Source organism: Pyxicephalus adspersus, chromosome 7, assembly GCF_032062135.1.
Source record: "Pyxicephalus adspersus chromosome 7, UCB_Pads_2.0, whole genome shotgun sequence".
NCBI classification, from domain to species: Eukaryota; Metazoa; Chordata; class Amphibia; order Anura; family Pyxicephalidae; genus Pyxicephalus; species Pyxicephalus adspersus.
In genome coordinates, this window is record NC_092864.1 from 3249154 (window position 1) to 3270389 (window position 21236).

General features: G+C 40.4%; 1 protein-coding gene across 1 annotated transcript in view; it reads right to left on the bottom strand.

Annotated features, from left to right (window-relative positions):
* Positions 1–243: 243 nt before the first annotated feature.
* LOC140334690 (transmembrane protease serine 9-like) overlaps positions 244–21236 on the bottom strand; it is a 29589-nt gene continuing 8596 nt past the window's right edge. The window contains exons 3-12 of the mRNA XM_072416931.1: positions 20450–20612; positions 19322–19593; positions 17623–17792; positions 16091–16399; positions 10908–10995; positions 5961–5990; positions 4901–5060; positions 4238–4509; positions 2401–2564; positions 244–965 (exon numbers count right to left, since the gene is read on the bottom strand). Of these exons, the coding sequence (XP_072273032.1) occupies positions 489–965; positions 2401–2564; positions 4238–4509; positions 4901–5060; positions 5961–5990; positions 10908–10995; positions 16091–16399; positions 17623–17792; positions 19322–19593; positions 20450–20612 (2105 nt within the window). The 3' untranslated portion in view covers positions 244–488. The remainder of the gene's footprint in view (positions 966–2400; positions 2565–4237; positions 4510–4900; positions 5061–5960; positions 5991–10907; positions 10996–16090; positions 16400–17622; positions 17793–19321; positions 19594–20449; positions 20613–21236) is intronic.

The window sequence follows — 21236 nt, forward strand, 5'->3', positions numbered from 1 at the left end:
CATTGTCAAAATCTGTAGGTAAGAAGCTGGAAATCCAACTATACGGGCTATGTAAGGAATGGAATTTACAATACAAAACATACAGGTTCAGTTATCACGGTCAATATATATAAACAAAAACATTTAGACTGTGTAAATAGCTCTTTAAACAAAATAGCAAACTTTATGTCAAAGTCAAAGATTACACAGAAAATCTGCAAGGAGATATGATTGCTGGAATTGTTGACTTTCTGAAAATGCCTTTATAAAACCGTGAATGTCAAACAGCTGATAATCTATAAAGGAAATGTTCTGCAATAGTAGCCCTATATAATCTACTGACTTAAACTATCTTTAATGCTTATTTAGCGTGCATGATAGCTTGGTATGCGCTATATTGAGAAAGAGAAGACTGAATCAGGGTCCCACCAAAAACAAAATTGGTGAAAATGCACACATTTAAGTAAAAAGAAATATGAACATGCTGTTGTATCTTAAACAAAAATTCTTTATAAAATGTCATATATTTTAATGATTATGGAAGATATAATCAGAAGTCTCATTGTCTTGGAAGATCTCAAGTTGGCACCACTACTTGTGGTCATGTTTGTGGTCAGGGTTGTGGTCGAGGTTGTGGTCATGTTTGTGGTTGAGGTTGTGGTGATTTTTGTGGTCATGGTTGTGGTCGTAGTTGAGGTCGTAGTCGGGATTGTGGTTTGTTGGGTTGAGGTGAAGCTCTCAGTAGTGGTAGTAGTTGGTGTGGAGGTGGAGAAAGTGTCCATCTCTGCCGTTGTGCTGTCCTGTATTATTTCGGTAGTTAAGGTTTCATTAAGATCACTCTTACTGATAATCCAAGAAGTAAAGTTGGAGACCATTGTGTAGACTCCGGGGAACCCGGGTGTGGCACATCCAATCCCCCAACTGACAATTCCAACCAGAAACCAAATGCTACCATGTTGGCATGCCAAGGGGCCTCCTGAATCTCCCTGGAGAAATCAATGACAAAGTAAAAAAAAAATGAATAAGGGAAATCTATTAGGAAAAACATGTGCGGATAGGTAACTGTTTTGTGATGTGTTTTGCAGACCACCCAACAAAGCACCAATCAAGCCCAAAGAAAACATCTTACAAAATTCTTTTTGTGTTACATGTTTGCTGTTTGATCTTTGCTGGGTTTTTTTTTGGTGTGGGTGGCATCAATTCCAACTTAGCAAGTCAGTCCCATTATCACCATTCAACTCTCTAAGGTCAGAGCCTCAATGTATGATAGCGGCTTTGGCATTGGACTGTTGAATGGCAGAAGGGAAACGTTACAGGTAGCTGTGCTTACCTCTTGTTTCTACCCCTTATTCCCCCAGATGTAAAGCTAGTAAAAGCTGACCCCCCATGTTCCCTAAATGAAATGATTAAGGGGTCCTTAAAAAGTTTCTTCCATCTATTTATATTTTTGTTGGGGGGGGAGGAATGGTAATTGGTCATGTCTGAGAGTGTTAATATGATTATACAGTATTTATATAACACTGACATATTACGACGAGCATTACAAAGTCATGGCACTAGTTGTCCCTCAAAGAGGATCACAATCTTATGCCCCCCCCCAATAGTCATATATCAAAAGTTATAACTCAGGCAACTTAGGGGGAAGCTAATTCACCAACCTGCATGTTTTTGGAATGTGGGAGGAAATCTGGGTAAGTACCCAGGGAAAACACGGAGAGAACCCACAAACTCCATACAGATAGTGTCCTGGCTGAGATTCAAACCTGGGGCCTAGCGCTGCAAAGGCCAGAGTGCTAACCACTGAGCCACCATGCTGCCCATGTCATGTGACTGGTCTGTCCAGCAATCGGGCTAACCTTGCAATTTAGAGTTGTCACGCTGTGGTGAAGATTGCTGGGAGATTGTAAAAAAGAGGAACTGTCATATGCTCTCTGTGTTTGTTGCAGGTCAACGCCGGCTCCCATATTGCAGACCTAACATTGGAAACCCTCACACATTTAAATTGGGAAGTTTTGGAACACCCAGCTTATAGTCCAGATTTAGCTCCATCTGATTTCCACCTTTTTGGACCTCTCATAGAATTTCAAGGGGAGAAGAAGATTTTCATGTGATGATGGAGGGTGTGAAAGCTCTAAACCGAAAATAGATTTGCAGATGGTAATTAAATGTTGGTATGTTGCTGGGAGAATGCATCACAATAAGTGACTATGCAGAATAATGGTGGCTTTGGTTTTTAAATAGAGTTTAAAAAAGTGCCAAAACTTTTTGAAGAACCTTCATATAAACTTGATGGTAACTGAAGAAAAAAAGATCTCATCGTTTCTTGCCTTGTACATGATAAGCAGTTGTATACCCATTGTAAAATAATAACTGCACTGTTGGTAACGCTATATAAAGTCCGTTTTGCTCAGTTTTACATACCACGCAACCATCTTTGGTTCCATTTACGTAACCGGCACAGATCATATTGCTTTTGATTCCCGGGTAATATTTTCCAAATATAGCTTTGAACATGTCGCTGCAAGCCGGGGAATTGATCAGGGGGAGGTCTACATGCTGCAAAGTGTACGGCTCGGTTAATTCAACTAAAAAAAAAAAAAGATTATATTCAATAAAATATTTTACTAAACTTGATTTAGTTATTTTGTTGAAATTGACTTCCGATTTTAGCAGTTGGTTGCTTATTATGACTTTAGTTAAAAAGAAAGTTATGTTATGCCCCCAGGAAATGTGTGGCAAAATTTTGGTAATACAAAAGCTGAGTGTGTTAAAGAATCAATATGGAAGAGTGAGTGGTGAAAGTGAGCGCTGTATTCCATCCACCAATAGGGAGCCCTATACCAGAAATGGTGAATGGTTCAGTTGGTGAGTCAAAGATGATTCATTCAATTTGGTAACCACTTTTAGGGTTGTTATCAGTACAAAGTGCATTATCATTAGTAGCAACATTTTCAGTGAAATGGAGGCGTGATATGGGCAAGTTTTAAAGGTGCCACAAGATTTATCTAAATCTAAAAGAAAACAGAGAAGTGAAGGAAAGGAAATGGGCCAGGGAGTGGAAAGGGAAGAGAAATAAAAAGGGGAACAAGGAAATGAAGAGGAAAGGAAGAATAAAGGAGAGATGAGATAAAGAAGAAAGGTGAAGGAGAGGAGAAGAAGAGTAGTAGGGATAAGTGACCGAGAACATTAAGTTCAATCTCGCGGCGAATCGGCCTTTCTCGCTTACTGAAAATGTAAGCAAGAACGGCCTTCTGATTCGTCAAGATTTCGAACTCTCGCCGAACAGGAGGATTTCCTAGGCCGCATCATTAATTAACCTCCAGTGCCCCGGGGATTGTAAACAGGAGGATTCCCAGGACTGAATGCAGCTCTGGGAATCCTCCTGTTGTAATTTCCTCTTCCGATGGTTTCACGAAATCGGTTTGCCGAAATTTCGCAGAACCATTGGAAGTTCAAGGAAATTTTCCCCTAAAGAATAGGAGCAGATGAGAAGGAGAGAAGAAGAGGTTAAGGGGAGGTGTACAGGAAGATGGGGAGATGGGAAGAGAGTAAGAAAAAAGGAGAGATGAGTTAAAGAGGAAAGGTGAAGGAGAGGTGAAGAAGAGTAGGAGAAGATGAGAAGGAGAGAAGACGAGGAGAGGAGGACTTGAGGGTGAGAGGAGGAAGGAGAGGGTGGGGGGAGAGGAGATGAAGAGGAGAATTGAAGGAATTGGAGAGGAGAAGAAGAAAAATTGACCAGGGAGAGAAGGTAGAAGAAATCGAGATTAAAAGGGGAAAATAGAAGAAAAGGGTGAAAGAGAAAAGAAAAGGGGAGAGGGGGAAATGGGGGAGAGAAGAGAAAGGAAAAATAAAAAATAAGTGTAGAAGGAGAGGAAAGGTGAGGAAGAGGAGAGGAGAAGAAGAGAAAGATGAAGAGAAAAAGGAGAGGAGAGGAAAAGGAGAGGAGAAGGTGGGGCGATGAAAAGAAAAGGAGAAAGAGGTGAAAAGAGGAAGAGGAGAGGAATACGGAGGGGGTGGGGAGAGGAATAAGAGTAAGAGTAAGAGGAGAGGAGAAGTGAAAAAGAAGAAAAGTATAGGAAGAGGAAAGTGTTTTTTTAATATTTTATTCACATGGAAAATTAAATAATAATTGGTAACAAAGGGACAAGAAGAGGTCCTAAAACTCAGAGCTAACAGCCCAAATATGAATTCTTTAATAAGGGAATATTGTCACATATAAAGCTGAGTGTCGTCTCCTGGCGGACGGTATTCCACTCACCATTTTCCGCAGTCCATCCCCAGCCAGTCAGGGAGCACATCATCCCATCAGGAAAGTGATGATGGGGGGAGGGGAGACAGATTGGAAGAATGTTGCTTGTGAAATTGATGGGAGTCTTCAATTCGATCAGTGCAATGTCCCCACTGCTTCCATCTCCACTATACATTTGGTGGGGGATGACAGTTTTCACTTTTATACTGACTCCGGTGCTGCTCGGACCGGTGAGGTTCAATGTGCCCAGCGTCACAGATAAATATATAGGATTTCTTGTTCTAAAAAAAAGGGAATCTTATTGAACCATCACAAACCCCTGATTTCATGACCCATACTCCGCACCTGATTACTAAATAAGGCCGGTAATCAGTTAATAGTTCTATAAGTAAATCCTGCCTCTACTCTAAAGGAATCAATCAGAACATTCACCCACTCAAACTCTTACATGGCCATCACAGGGACAGTAACTTTGCTGTCTGTATGAATACATTTCTGACGTGTGACAATGCTCCACCTTTTAGCCATTCTTAGGATTTAGACTTTGCCTAGGCTAAGATGATATCATCCGTTGGTTGCAGGAAGGGGTAAGTTCTTCCTTAGTCTCCCTTCCACAGTAATCAGTAATATTTTTGGTGTTGTAAAACATGTGAATCAGGGTAGATAACTTACATAACACAATGGGCTGCAGTGACCACCCAGTTTCTGGATATGACGGACGCCCCACAGACATGCTTGTCCTCGAAGAAGAGACTGCACATCCATGGCGCCTTGCCCAGATAGGTATCCTTTCCCCCTACAACACGCTGGTGCACCATTGGACGACCACATTCTGGAAAAGAAAAAAAGTGATCTGTGAACTAACCGCTGAAGTCATCAATGCTCTGGACCCCAACCCCTACACTCAGACCATCATTTGGGACCTCTTTGGGGGTCATTACTGAAAAACGTCCAGCTGTCACACAATGGGTACAGAGTTTTTGATTTGGTGTGTTGTGTTTTGTCACTACCCGCATTATGTTGTGCCAGTTCATTTTGTATTGATGATGCCTAGAATTAGATGCAATAATTGGAGTCTTAGGAGGATCCAAGGTGCTCAGTTTAGGATAAGGCTCTGGGCAATAGTGAAAGACATAAATCAAAGTTGTAAATATCACATAATAAAAGATTACATTAGGAGAACTGACCCATCTTGATGTGTACAGAAGAGACGCCAGTTTCTATGCAGTACAGATTGTTGGGATCAATAGTAATAATAAAGTTGAACTTGCAGTGAAACCCACCCCCCTCCCTCCATATCACATGGGCTGAATTCATGTTGTTTTTGAATGGTGGACAAAATTAGAAAGGAAAGGTGGCATTTGACTTTCAGGATAAATGCCCTTCATTGGAACTCTGATGCATCCAGAGAAATGCAACGCAACCCAATTCAGGTAATAAACTTTTCAATGTGAAAAGCTCAATGAATGTCAATAGAATTTGTATGCCGTGCATTGGAAATCCATTCCATATGCACCACAAATGCAAAGAAACTTTGTCTATAAACATTCATCTCTTGCTTTCGGTGCACTGCAGCCAATGCAATCATATCCAACATGCCAGGCTGTATATTGGCCCTTGGCAGCAGGTGGAGCAAAGAGATGCAGGACTAAGTAAGTACTAATAAGGTAAGTAAAAACTGCTTTTTAATGATACTCTAGACAAAAATGTAAAAATAAAATGATATTATTACCTGTACTGGAAGCCGATTTCAGGGCAATTCCTACAAAAGAAATAAATAAATATGATATACAATATACTATACAGGTATATACAATCCAGTTTTGTCCAGTAAATGTCAGAAGATCATTGCAGCATGTGTAATACTAAGATTTATTTGGCAGATTAAAGCGGAGGTTCTAAGTTTTGCACGGACTCTTAACAATTCACAGGGAGAATCACAATTCCAGTGTTGGTACAGAATTGAATTCTTAATGTGGAACAGAATAAGAAAATAGTTTCTCTTCAGCTGCCCCTGACCCAGCAATTCAGAGAAACACATAGAAATACATTGTGCCCTTTGTAATGCATTGCTCGTCCTCCATGTTGTGTGTTGGAGAGGAGACCTCCCTTGTAATCGCACTGGTGGTGATGTGGGATTGCTCGGTGACTTTTAGCACTGAATATCTCGATGTGTCAGAACTTGCTAAACAGACATAGAAGATATTATGAAATGCATTTTATTCCCTGTATTCAGGATTATTTGTGATGTGTGCCACTTGTTGTTGTTGTGGTTGTCAAATTTACCCCTCAAGTGCAACCACTAGGGAAATAAACATCCCAGATATAAAACCATATGGACATTGATAAAGGAGGAAGGAGGAAGGCAAACAAAAAAAAACCCTGGTACAAGTTTGCTCCAACAGGGGAAAATATATACATAGTATATATATACAAGCATATTCAGTTATAGCAAACTGAACGTGTCTAAAAACTGCAGGAACCGTTAACCCCCTGGCGGTCTAACTCTGTCTGTATTGTTACGCCAAAAGCGGTACATTGTTTTGCATGGAAACTAAGTTTACATTGTAGGACTATAATTCTTAGGCCTAACTCACCGAAATATGTCCAATGTTTAATAAATGTATTAAATTTAATAATAAACTTGAAATAAAAAAAAATTGTTAAAACAAGGGAGTGCATAAAATACTAAAACCTGTAATATAACTGTACAGTAGCATATATAATATAATGATTACTTTGTATTGAACTCAATACAGTTATTTTATATTGAATCCAATGCAAAAAAATTTGAATTTCCCACCGTGCCTTCTTCACACACCGACGCGTTACCGGGAACATCTGTGCACCAGCTGAAGATCAGAGGTAGAGGACACGGCCGGAGGAGGACTTTTTTTAATGTTTTTAGCTACCGCTTTCAGCATGTTTTTTTCACCCCGAGCCACACTCAAGAATACCGCTAAGGGGGGTAAAGATTATCATTTCAAGATCATTCCACCAAAATAAAGAGAATAAAATATTCCACTATTTTCAATTCATCTCACTTAACCTCATCCCAACAGACTTCAATAATGACTTGCCAGTTAAACCATTACAACACAGCCAATTACTCCAATAATAATGTCTGCATAACATAATATAATATTTGTATTCATAACATTGTATTGATGGGAATGTAATTGTTTTATATTAGCATCATACAGTTTCAGAATTAGATTAGAATCATTATTTCATATAAAATGGAACATGATTTGTGCCATCAGCTATCACTCACCCAGTGTCAGGAATAAGATGGGGCATAAAATTCTCCAGCTGAACAGCCATTGGTTTCCAATTTGCCTTTGGCCAACAAAAAACAAAGTTTGAGCCTTTTTCTTTTCTTTTCTTCTAGGGTCTCCTATGTTCTTTATTCTTTTCCAAGAGTTTCCAATTCTTCTTCTTTTCTTCTAGGGTCTCCTATGTTCTTTATTATTTTCTAGGAGATTCCAATCCTTCTCTTGTCTTCTTGGGTCTCCTATGTTCTTTATTCTTTTCTAGGAGTTTCCAATCCTTCTCTTTTCTTCTAGAGTCTCCTATGTTCTTTAAGCGTTTCATGGATCTTCCAGTCCTTCTATTCTCTTCTTAGGTTTCTGTCTCCTTTATACTCTTCTAAGGTCTTCTGTTCCCTCTTGACATGGGCCGTTTTAGGAGTTCCAATGATTTATGTTTTGCATACCAGATCTTCCCCAAATCCTTGCCAATTCTATGTGAGACCAAAACTATAATTCTATACCTCTTTTGTCTCCCGAACACACTATCAATGTCATCCTTGGTTTCTCTCAATCTATTTGAGGTGCCAAAAATACACAAAACAATGATTCTCAATACCATTCGCATAATAGATGAATGAATGCCACTTTGTATAAAGCACCTCGTTCCTTCATAGCCAAAGGAAACATTAGGAAAGGTTTATGGAAATAATAAACATCTAGCCAGATATGATGACAATCTGGGCAGTGTGCATGGCTCTCGTGAAAAATTATGAGGAAGAAATTATAGTTGTGAACGTTACATCATGGAATATTTTAAAATACAACACCAACTAATACAAGGTGCCCATGGGTGGCAAAACATTCAAATTTTAGTAAGATACTCATATTCATATAATTTGGCATTGTATGACTTTACAAAGAGTTGTTAGGACCAAGTTAGGAATTTTTATTTGTCCAAGGTTTCAATTCGAGCCCAGATATTGACTTGTCCAGACAACATGGTTGAAAGACATGAGCGCTAAAACATTCAGGAGAACGGTTGAGGAAGGATTGCTGATGGAGGGGGGGATCACCTAGGGTGGGCTAAATGTAAATGTATTAGGCATTATTATATTTGCATATTATTATATATGCATAACTCCTCCCAGGAGCAAACCCACTTCTTGCATTTGGACTGAGGGCTATTATGAAGATTGAATGAGACAAAATGCTATAATGTTTTTGGGAAGCTGTGCATGGTACCTGACCGCCCCACACCCCCCAACAATAATGATTGTCTTACATTGTATAGGAAAGCACAGAGGCAGATTGGACCTGGTTCATTAACGCTCCCCAAGACTGGAGAAGATAGAGCAGAGCTTCCCAAACTAAGGTTCCTCCAGAGGTTGCTGGGGGATCCTGGAGCAATGAGCAGTTTGCACCTCTTAGGTTAGTGTAAGTGACCCCAATGATGTTTTTGGCTATATGTAAGGGTGACATTCTTCCCAATGGCCAGCAATGTAAGAGGAATTGTTCCCACTGACCACCACACTAATATACTGTGATCTGTGGTTATAATATTTATAGAGGGGGCGCCTTCTATGAAAATTATTTCAAGGACGGTAAAAAAATACAAAACACTGAGATAGGCTGTAATTGACCAGGTTTTCTGGATCTTCCAGGTTCTCCAATCTTCCCCAGTCTTGGAGAGCTTTATTGAATCAGAACCAATGTGACAGTTTATCCAATCAGCTGTCTGTGATGAGGACATTTGAAAGAGAACTCTTCCATGGGGACAAAAAATTGGAAAAGCTCTATATAGAACCTGAACAAAGGGGAAATAAACTTTATAATTAAAAAAAAATCACACTTACCTTTACTTCTGCCGATTACTTGATCCCTCTGTTCCGAGATGTTCTCGATTAGATCTTGCGCTGTCGTGGAATCCTCCTACGTACCGATGCGGAGGAAGCACCGGGTGCCGCTATCTTCTTCCTTTCTTCTTGAGATTGGACATGCGCAGAAGGAGCAGCCAGAAGCCTTGTGGGATACATGACGTGGGTATCCCAGGAAGTTCTGCTCTTTACTGCCACAGCAGGGGAGGGGCTTCACGCTTTTTAAGGGAAAAATAATTTAGAGGGAAAACAAAGAAGCTAATATTTACCTTTATATAAAAAGAGTCATCTACCAATATTTATCAAGTAAAAATTTTGGTGATAGGTCCTCTATAAAGAAACCTCGGGAGTGCAGCTCTCTTGATGAAGGTCTATGGGTCAGGTGTGACCCCTGTGCGGCTATAGATTGGAGAAGCTGGCAGTGCCATGTGATGTGGGGTGAGGGTTCTGTATATTTTATGTATTTTGATATATTTTTATCTTTTAGAGTCATTTGAGTTTATTGACATGTGACTCGTCACCTACAATCACGCCCTGTGATATGAGGATTTAGCGTTTTAGTTTACGACGCAGCCTAATCCCTCCATTACTCCTCATTACAAAGCTCGCTGATTGGCGGAAAGCGTTTATGGCTCAGGAACAAATCCCGACACAAATCCCTTTATCTTCCTCTTGTAGATCTGCACAATAGATGGATTTCTTCCGATTGTTTGGCTTCTTTTCACTAAAGTGTGTTTATGGACATGATGCGTGTCGCCCAGACATCTGCCGCGCTCTGCCGTGAACAAACGTCTCACACATGACGCGTCTCCGGGTGGAAAATGTGGAAAGGAGAGCCGCTGGTTGTGTGGCTCCTCTATTCAGAGCAAAGTTTGCCTTTCAGGACACAAAAGCTGTAGCAGAATCCGAGGTTTTTTTGTTTCGCGTTCATCGCTTTGTTTGATTTGTCAGATCAATGAAAGTTTAAAAATAAAGAGGAAAATCGGAAAATGGCTCAATGTTCCTTTACTTTGATGATTTGTATTTGTGAATGTGAACTATTTCAGGAAAGGTTTTATTAGTTCATGACATAAATAACACAGATCTGTATTCACTAAATGTATTTTTCCAACCATTATGGGACTTGAATTGGACTATTGGGCATTGGCTTCTATCTGTCCCAGTAGAGCAGAGCTCAGATTGGGAGAGAAAAAACAGCACAAGGAGCTAATTAGCTGTACAGCAGTGCAAAGAGCATTCTGATGGAGGAGAACAAACAAAAGAGCTCATCAGTCTTCTGCTTCTCATTTCACTGTCTAATCACAGGCCAGAGAGGGTTGTGCTGTGTACATCTTGGAACTAATTAGACATAAATACAAATTATTTTGCACATAACAGACCCCAGACAATAAACCTGTTTTCCTGGAGCTCAGCTTTATTTCTGGTCTCAGCACTTGCACATTGTATCTAAATATGTGGTTCTGATAGGTACCAAATTTAGAGCCAGTGCACACAGTAATATGGACCCAGTAACGCAGCTGGACAGCCACGCCCCTTTCCCTTTTTCTGCAATACCGAATTTGGTAATGGGCGTGGCATATGCATATAAAGTTGTAGGCTGAGGGGTGTGGCTGTTACTCAGCTCTGATAACTCAGGGTACTGCTAAGGGAAGAACAATAAGCAGAAACATACTAAGACAACATACTTTTTTAGCAACTTTCTGAGCAAGTATTACTAATATGGGATTAAATATTCAAACATTGGCTATATTAAATAATATAACATGCAGGAAGACACTAATTTAAAGAGAGAAACTGAAAAGCACTGACATGTTCTGCGCAAGGACAGACGTCTACCTGTACCAGTCTGATACCCATCTCCCCCCTTCCCCCACACCCATACTATGCCTGATATATTAAAGCTCTCCAAGACTGGAAATGATAAACTATCTTGGGAGAACTTGGGCGATTCAGCAAATCTGGAATGGATCTCCTATAAATATTTGGCTATTAGTTGGAGAATGATCCTGGACCAGATCCATTCTAGGTTTGCCAGATCACCCAGGTTCTCTCATGATAGTCAACCTTCTGCAGTCTTGTAAACATTTAATAAATCAGACCCAATGTGTCACACCTACAGATAATCAATCAGCTATCTGTGACATGTTCCCTTCGAAAATTAATTCAGAGGTGGGTGACACCGATTTGATGATTTTGTCAGGTTTGCCCAACAACATCTATACACCCTTTACACTTGTCATAAAGACAGCAGGGGGCGCTATCTACCACAACCCAAATAGCCACCAATCTATTAATAACTCCAAAACTTTCCAAAGAATTCACCCACCAATAATCAGAGCGGTTGTGATGGGGAGATGGGGAGGATCTGAAGTGGGGGCTTCATGGAGATAGACACCTGAGATAGACACAAATTACAGGAGGAAAAGATGGAAGCAACACATTGAACACACATCAGAAATCCTGATTGTAAACCGAGTCAGTGAACACCAATGGCTCTTTTTAAAAAGGTTCCCCTGTCAATTCATCTGAAATTCAACGTGAAGTGTTCAAATCTCTCTTTATTCCTTATTTCAGTTCCTATTAAAACAATGACTTGTTCTGCCACCTAGTGGCCACCAAGTGCACAGCTGTCGCAATATAATACTGTATGTGAAAAATGAAAATGTATTTGAATTTAGAGCTAATTCACGGGTGAATAATTTATAAATACCCCCCATACAGAATAGAAACCTTAATGAGTCATCAAAAGGAGGTGTGAAAAAGAAAAAATCTACTGGAAATCATGTATGAGACTCAGTAAGATGTAATATAGATACAGAGTATTCCTATTAATTGAACATCAGAATCTATCATGTAGGACATAAAAACAACACATAGTACAATAGTTTAAGCATATTGGTTCAAAAAGGCAAAAGATAATTGATGTTTTGGATATTTATAGATACCCGACGCATTTCACAGGAAAAACCTGCTTCTTCAGGTGGAATATCAATAATGGTCTAATACGCACTACAGAGCCATTAAATAGGTACAATCACTGGGACCATATGTCTGAGCAGGTTAATATGTAACTATTGTAATTTTGATCCACCAGTAGATGCATCCACAATAGAAACGGACCTACTGGCATCATTTAAGCTGTTATTTATATTATCTCCAACTCTGAATGAAAATCAGTCAGTCAGACAAATCCTGATTAGATGTTTCAGAACACATAGAAAGATACAACAGTGTCTGCTGCAAAAGTGGCGCAGTAAATGGGCAACCATGTGTAAGGAATATGAGATTTCCTGATGATGGCGCTGTTGTGTATGTATGGGTAGCCAGGGAAATGGGGTAATGGGGTTCATTCATCTGCAATAATGATTTATAGGGGTCATGTAGATGTGTTCTAGGAGAACTGTGATGGTCATGTAGAAGTCATTTACATCTCATAGAGAATATTCCGTCAACATGGAGGAGCAAGAAAAATTCACCTATTGACTCCGGTTATTTAAAATTATATGTGTGTCCATTGAGCTGTAATATGGATGAATTACAAATCTATAGAGATAAAGATGTATGGAGATAATTGATTTGTGATCGATGTGGAAGTCATGTACATATATTAGAGATTTGTGCTAATTGTCCATTGACAGTCATGTGAAGTGGAGAAACTTCTTTCAGTTAATCCTGGTAATTATTATTAATGAACGTTGGTCATTACTGGAAAATTACACCACTTAGGGACATTATCTATTCCATGGTCCATCCACCCATCTGTATCTGGCATTGGGTTTTACACATCACCTTCTGAATAAAATGCTGTGATCAATGTTTGGTGTAAGCCAACACATAAGGGGGTATTTATAAATGATCCCCCCTTTCAGTTCGCCTATAATTTTCATTTACACATATAGCATTTCCTATTGTGAGAGCTGTGGACTTTGAAAAGTGGCCACTAGGTGGCAGAACGAGTCATTGTTTTATTAGGAAGTGAATCTAGAGATTCAAACACTTCTCAGCTAATTTCAGATGAATTGACAGGGGAATAATTTATAAATAAATCCCATAGGGATCACTACCTTATCTGTTCACTACTTCCCTTACAAAATTTACCAGTTTGGTACAAATTATGTAATACAAAAAGCTGGAAGATTTGGCCCTCATTGAAGACTATTGGACAACGGTTATCAAGAGAAAAAGGAGGAGGGTAGAATTCTGATTAGGGTTCTGATTAGGGATATTCTAAGGGCTTTGTTTTATAAATAATTCCCCCGCCAATGTTTTCAGAAATTCACTGACAGATGGTCAGATCTCTCTAAAGAAGTGGTTGCCAACCTTTTCGGTCCCGGGGACCACTAAAATTACCACCTCTGGACCGTGCATGCGAGGGGAGCCGCGTGTCACTTAAAGAGGAAGAAACCTCCCCCATAGTGATGCCATGATGCCAGAACCCCGTCCACTCTCCCATCACAGATCTGAGCCTACCAGGGACACAACCCGCCCACTTCCCTGAGTCTGGGATTTGTACGGGGATGTGGTCTGCGGCTTTGACCACCAAATGTGGCCAGTGCCATGGACCACCAAAATTTTACTGGTTGACGACTGCTGCTCTAAAGGTCGCCAACCTAGCGGCTCGTTCTTCCACCTAGTGGCCAATCTCAAAAATGCACAGCTGTCACAATGGGAAATGCAATTTCTTTAAGCAAAAACTATGAGCAAACCTAATGAGCTAAACGACTGAGGAATAATTTAAAAAAGAACGCCCTAATCATCTTCTTACTGAAAATAAAATTTGGGTAAATCTAGTTGACCACTAGAACAGGATAAGAGGGGAAATGTAAATAGGGGGTAAAGGAATCAATAATTAAGAAAGCGGCATAATTAAAAAAAATGCAGTAGTTCGATAATTAAATGTTAAAGTATTGATGAAAAAAAAAAACATCTCAAAGCCACCCTGAGTTATTTGCAAAGCCCCTGAACATTATTTTGTCAATAAAACAGCAAGGAAGGTCAGACAGAGCATGGTTGTAGATATATTTAACCTTATGCTGCAGACCTGTATCATATGATTGGCTGATTGATTCCAGGATTTACTCTCATCCATGATAAAGTCCCCTGGAATACCTCTCTATCCTATGTATTCATTATGAAACACTTATGGACTCTCTCAATGGCTCCTCTAAGTCATTAGTAAATCCTCAGACCTAAAACTAAACTCTTCCACCACTCACTCAAATAACAGACATAAAAATGATGGAGTTCGGTTATTCTTTGTCTGCCGTTTGTCTCAGACTGGCTTCCAGGTCCTTGGTGTCTTCTGGTTGCTGTAGGAAAGTCTAAGCACCATACAATGATGTCATTTACCATAGAAATGTTGTGACTTACACAGCCCCGTCAGATGTATTTGCCATGTAACATGATAATGTGTTGTGTGTACAGCATGCAATATTGTTCTACAGTTCATATGTTCGGCCCAGGACTTCCTCAAGCCTGGGGACCTCAGGACCACAAAGTGATGGAACTTCTTATTAATGAAGGTTAATTTCTATGCTCTGGAAAAGAGAATTCCAATTGTGTCATATTGGGTCCTATAGAAGATAAAGCAGTGTTCCCAACCTTTTTAACAATGGGGAAACCTTCAAATAACTTTCAGGTCTTCAGGGAACCCCTTCTATAATTAGAGAAGTATATTATTGTGATGGTCTGTAGGAAGATTTCCTCTTACATTGGGAAGAATGTCACCCTTACAGCCATTAAGATCATTGGTGTCACTTATACTGACCTGGGAGGTACAAATTACTCAACGATTACGGAACCCCCAGCAACCTCCTGGTTGAGATTTACTGAGATAAACTAAAAGCCTACAACAGATGGTTGGCATTGCAATATGACCACCAAGTATGTGTGCTGGGCCTGCTTGGATTACCATAAAGAACATCTATGGGTGGTTCCATTCCACTGGACTTGTTCTTGTAAAGGCGTTTTGCAGCCTTTTAAGTTCTGATGAAGCAGCTTGGAAGGTTGTAAAACATCTTCAACATTACAAGATCCAAGGGCAGTTGAATATGTCTGACAACCACTAAATATACAACAACCTGGAGAATTGGGAACCTTCACATACACACTTTTTCCCCTTTTCCCTCCCTAAAAAAATGTGTTTGGTAAATGTTCTTCTACCCATACCGGCCCAGTTGTACTGTATACAATTTAAGGACTGTGACTATGGGCCTAATATAATAAAGGAGAAGATACATGATTATCAGTGAAGCTGGGTGATCCAGCACACCTAGAATGCATCTGGTCCAGGATTCAAACATTTGCTAACAATTAGAAATCCATTTTTTCTGGATCACCCAGCTTCACTGATGAATGTATCTTCTCCAGCCTTGGAGAGCTTTCATAAATCAGGCCCATGAGCTGTATAGACTGTTGGAGGCAAATTGACTCACACACAGGGCAATCAAGTCAGCCAAGTTCCCTATACACACAAACTTAGAACACAGATACAGCAGTGAGCCGAAGATGTAACGAGGACACCAAAAATCACAAAGATAAAGAATTTATTGACATTGATATTAAAACAATAATTAAAATATTGCAGATGCAAAGACAGAGATAATTCCTACAGGAAATGTAAGAGTTGGCCACCAATGACCACCGTCTGAGAATTTTCTGGGTGAATGTTATAACAGCCAGGAAATTAGCATTGCAAAATGCTCTCAGACTTGCGCAGACCTGGTGTCCATCTATACAGTTACAACACCCAGACTTATAAAACAGCTAAAAACAATGACTGTCCATGTGAACAGAAGGACGGGGGTAGCTCTGCCGCTTCCTCCTCTGCTCAGGTACGCATTCATGTCCACTGAACTGTTGAAGCTGACATTCACCATGTTCATTTCAGTCTCCGGAGCATTCATCTTAATCCAGTCCTGATAGACAGTCAGTCGGGTGTACACTCCAGGATGGTTCACCTCTCCACAACCTTCTCCCCAACTAACCAGCCCAGCCAAGATCCATTGTCCATTAAGGGAGCAGACCAGAGGACCTCCGGAGTCTCCCTGGAAGGTAGAAAAACAAATTTTAAATACGTGGGACTGCTCAGCACCAACACAAAGTATAGCAAGGCCTGAGCTGGAGGCACCGGGTCATAAATCACCCACAGACAAGGTTATTGGTGTATCGGCTTTATAGAATAAAGGTGCTTCTTTAGTGCCATACCCTACAGACTTACCATGCTCTGCAATCAAGTTTGGTGCTCTTTGCTTTGACATCCAGGGATCGATTCATAAACTAGGAATTCAACAAAACATTTTTTGGTGGAAAATCTTCCAGGTCCATAGGTTTTTAAATGCGATTCTCCACCAAAGAATGTTTTGGTGAATGTCAAAACCACTGCTTTTACTTCACCTCCACCCATTCAATATACCCCCCTAGCTGCTCCCCCCCAGCTGCTCCCTTCACTCCTCCAATAAGGTACTTCCGACTTCTTCACTCATAACCTCATTACACGCACACCTCCAAGACTTTTCCAGAGCTGCCCCCATTCTGGAATGGACACCTCATCCTATTAGGCGAGACCGAATTTTTGAGACCTGCAAGACCAATAAGGTCTAAAAGCTGTTGCAGTCCTTTACTATGTGTTCCTGGATAGAGTTTCTCTATCCAGGAACACAGTGTGAATCTCGATGGCTGCTCATGATTAAATGCAGCATGGGAAAAATCCGCTGATTTTTCCCACGGCCGCGTTCATTCACAAATGCAAGCCGCATGACTCACTCTGAGAGGAGTGGAGTGGCCGGGATGGAGCCATTGGAATCATACTCTCAGCGAAAGATCCCCGGGCACTACAGGTCAGATTGAGGGCTTACCCTCATTCTCACCTGTAGTGCCCGGGGGTCGCCCATCGACAGGAGAATTCCCACGGCTGTATTTAGGAATGCAGCTGCGATAATCCTCCTATAGTGATTTCCAATGGTTTTGCGAAATTTCGCGGACCCATTGGAACTTCTAGGAAATTTTCGCTCATCCGTAGTAATTTGTTGGTGCTATATAAATACTGCTTAATAATATTGATAATAACAATAAATCTAACCCCTAGAAGAGCAGCCATGGGCTCACTTCAGTATGGTGCCCATCATTCACAGTTCCCTAAATCTAATGTCTCCTCACGTTGGTACATCAAAGATCGCATGGCACAATATTAAAACATTATTGTGGTCAATAATATCATCATCAGCTTTTTGGTGACGCCTTTCTGCAATAGGATTCCTTTAAGACTCACCTGACAGGAGTCTGTGCCACCTTGTTTATACCCCCCACAGATCATATCACTCAGGATTATAGGATATAAACTGTTGACATTAGAATTGATATGATAGAGGTAGTCGCAGGTCTTTGTATCGATCAGAGGAATCTGGGCTTCCTGCAAAGTCTGGGGGCTCGGGAGATTCCCTGCAATTAGATTTAATGTTCAACGTTATACAAAGAATGAAAATCTTATATAAAAATTGTTATAATCTTAATATTCAAGATCAGTAACTGAATTCGTCTTTTGGACTGCACTAAGGAGAAGGTAAAATCTTTTGGTATTTACACTTCATTACTGTCCTTTACTATAAATTGGAATGTCCTACCAAACAAAGATGGAAAATATCAGTCGTGGAATTTTACAAAAGGAAAATGATTATATGGTTAAAAGATTTGCAACATATTTTCTGGATGGGCTCCCTTTAGATCAGGGCCATGAGATTTATGGATCCTCACATGTCCTTTCCCCAACTTCATGTCCCTCCTGGATGTCCTCTGCGTTAAGGTAAGTAGAATGGTCTCTCCAACAGGCCCAGGCTTAATATAGACAGACAAGAGTTTTGCCTGCCATATGCCAGGTCCTGGTCCCTTTTCCCAAAGGTCTGGGGGGGTCTTTCTCTGTATTTCCACAGCAAACACCAAGATACCAAGTCCCCCCAAGAGCTAAATTCTGCTTTCCCCTTCTTCCTTGTAGCGTCTTCACAAGCAGAACATTATATCAAATAACGTTGGTAGTGTGCAAACTCGTCAGTATCTAACCACCATCCATGTCAGGGGCAGAGCTTAGTATGATCAGCGATCATTCAGCCAATCATCTCTCTCTTTGTCCTAGAATTATGACGTTGAAATGTTGGGAGGCTTTGACTAAAGATAATCTCTTCCGTTGCCCTAGGAGGCCACTGTTCCACTTTACAAATTTGTAATCATGCAGAGTTGTATTGGAAAAAGAGACAAGCGATGTCCCATCTACAATAAATATTCTTACTTGCCTTATCCCTCCCTGGAGCGGTCAAAGATGCCGAGCTGTGAATGTACTTCCCCTGCGGTTAAAGGGGCTGAATGAAATACCGCACACCTGTACAAGAATTACATTATCCCGGCCAATCAACGTGGCTGAAGATTGGGAAGAAGGAGACGATGGCGGTGCAACGACTGGAGCAGTCAAGTAATAAAGGGTTCAATTCCACCTTAAATAATTCAACAGGGAAGCAAAGTATCTTTTTAGGGGGTTTTTCCTTTTTTTAATATTAGAAGGTGGGGAAGAGGGTCCCTTTGACAAGTTTGTGTTGATGTTCGCTTCCCCACTGGGAAGATTAACTATTTATCCTGATGACCATTGTCAACGAGGTGAGGGAGAAATTCAATATTTTGAAGCCGTCCCTCAAACAAAAGGTTAAAGGAAAGCTTCTAATTAGGAAACCTCTGCTTTAAGAAGGGAATTTCAAAAATCAACAATGTGGGGAACACAGATGGCAAAAACATACTGTAAGCTGACTGGGGTTAGGAGTCTCCTACTCCAAACAGAAACTAAGAATAAAATGCAATGCAGAACTAATAGTTGAGAAAGTCAGGACTAAAGCATAATAAAATATGACCAGATTTCATCATCTATAAATACAATCAAAAGCACCTAGGTAGCTGGTGAGATATAATATAACAAACACAGAACCTACCCCCGGACTTGATGCTACCCCAGCCGGTGACCCAGCAGTACAGCCCCATTGGGAAGTCCACATTGGCGGTAGGGAGACAGACAGGGAGGATGTATGCGGTATAGTTGATTGGGGTCTTCAGCTGTATGAGGCTGATGTCCCCCATTGAGCCCACCTCTGTGTACACGGGATTCTTTATGATCTTTTCCACCGCAACAGAGATCTCATGCGAGTTCGGATTGGAAATTTGGTAACAGCCCAGGTGGACGGAGAGTGAGGAGGTTGTCACTGAACTGTATTTGAGAAGAAAAAAAAAAAAAGGAAAGGTAACAATTTTGTAACCAGTTAACGTATCGGCAGCAAAAACAAAGATAATTAAATGAGTATGAAGTAGCAGTTAGGTTCTTAGCATTGTCATTGTCCATCAGCTTCGCCTAGGCACAGCCAGGCTCTCAGAAGCATCATTGGTAATTACCCAAACATGAATACCCCCACCCAAGAAAAAAAAAAACCTCCTCTGGAAGACTATTGAGCAAATCTTTGCAAATTTACCTCAAAACAATCCCTTTCTTATTTAGAGGTTCTCAAGTTATATCATCATGTTTATGCTTAGGCCATCTACATGTATGAAGCCTTTATATTGGGGTCATAAGAAATAATTCAAATCTCTAGTTTGGGTCTCATTAAGAGTCCTAAATATAAAGATTTTGGTTCATTGGGTTAGGCAGCCTTATAGAGCTAAACTATGCCATACTAATGGTATCTGTCTATAGAACCAAAGATAGACTATCATGGGAGAACCTGGGTGATCCAGCAAATTAAATGGACTTAATTTGACCTAAAAATAATTTGCAATTAGTTGGTAAATGTTTCAGACCTAGACCAGATCTATTCCATATCTGATGGCTCACCCAGGTCCTCCTATGATTTCCCCATCTTCTTATGGCATGGAGAGCTTTAATAAAACAGACCCAATGTGGACAGGACAGTCATATTTTTGGCGTATAAGAGAAGGGGAGCCCAGACTGCTTTTCAGATGACGTTTTAGATGATTTAAAGATTATGGAAGTAATAAAAAACATAGAATTATTCAACCCAAACCAGCTTCACAGTGTTCAGTCCTATAGGAGCTTTCTTTGTATCACTAACCTGGTAATACAGTGGGCAGCAGAGACCACCCACGATCGACTGATGAGGGATCCACCGCAGAAGTGTCGACCATTGTAGCGCAAACTCACTTGCCATGGCCATTCCCCCGCCTGGGCATTCTGCCCTCCCATAATCCGACTGGTCACCTGAGGCTTTCCGCATTCTACAGGGAAGTAAAACCACAACATTTAGAAATATTTATTACAATCCCATTCTAATGTCATGGTATATGCAGAATGCAAGGAGAGGTGAAATCTATAAATATATATTCCAATGTATTTGTGGGTCAGCAACTCTTGGACTAGGGAGCTGGAAAAAAAAAAAAAAAAACACAAGATGTCTGCATGGATTACGGTTCCATTTCGAGCAGGCCATGGAGAGTCCCACCAAAGCCACAACCTGCCACTGGATCAAATGCAGATCACCTGACAGAACATAAATATTAAACACACATATTGGTTTAATGGACCCCAACATGTGAGGAACAAATTACCTACTTAGCAAAAATGTCAAAAAATTTTGATTTGCAAAGTTCCGATTCCCCAAAGGTCTGTCAAGAATCACAAATCTGAACAATTGCAACTCATACATTTACAAAATTTAACAAGTTTGTATTAAAAATATTTCAAGTTCTTGATGGGTCTATTTGTCCTTAACATTCCATCAGAAGTTCATGAGGATGTTGGTGGCTTCCCTTACTAAAGCAGGAATTCTCAGTCCAGCCTCTAGACACCTCCAGTTGCAGAACTTTTCTACCCCCCAAATCTGAGAAGTTTTGGTTGAGGAT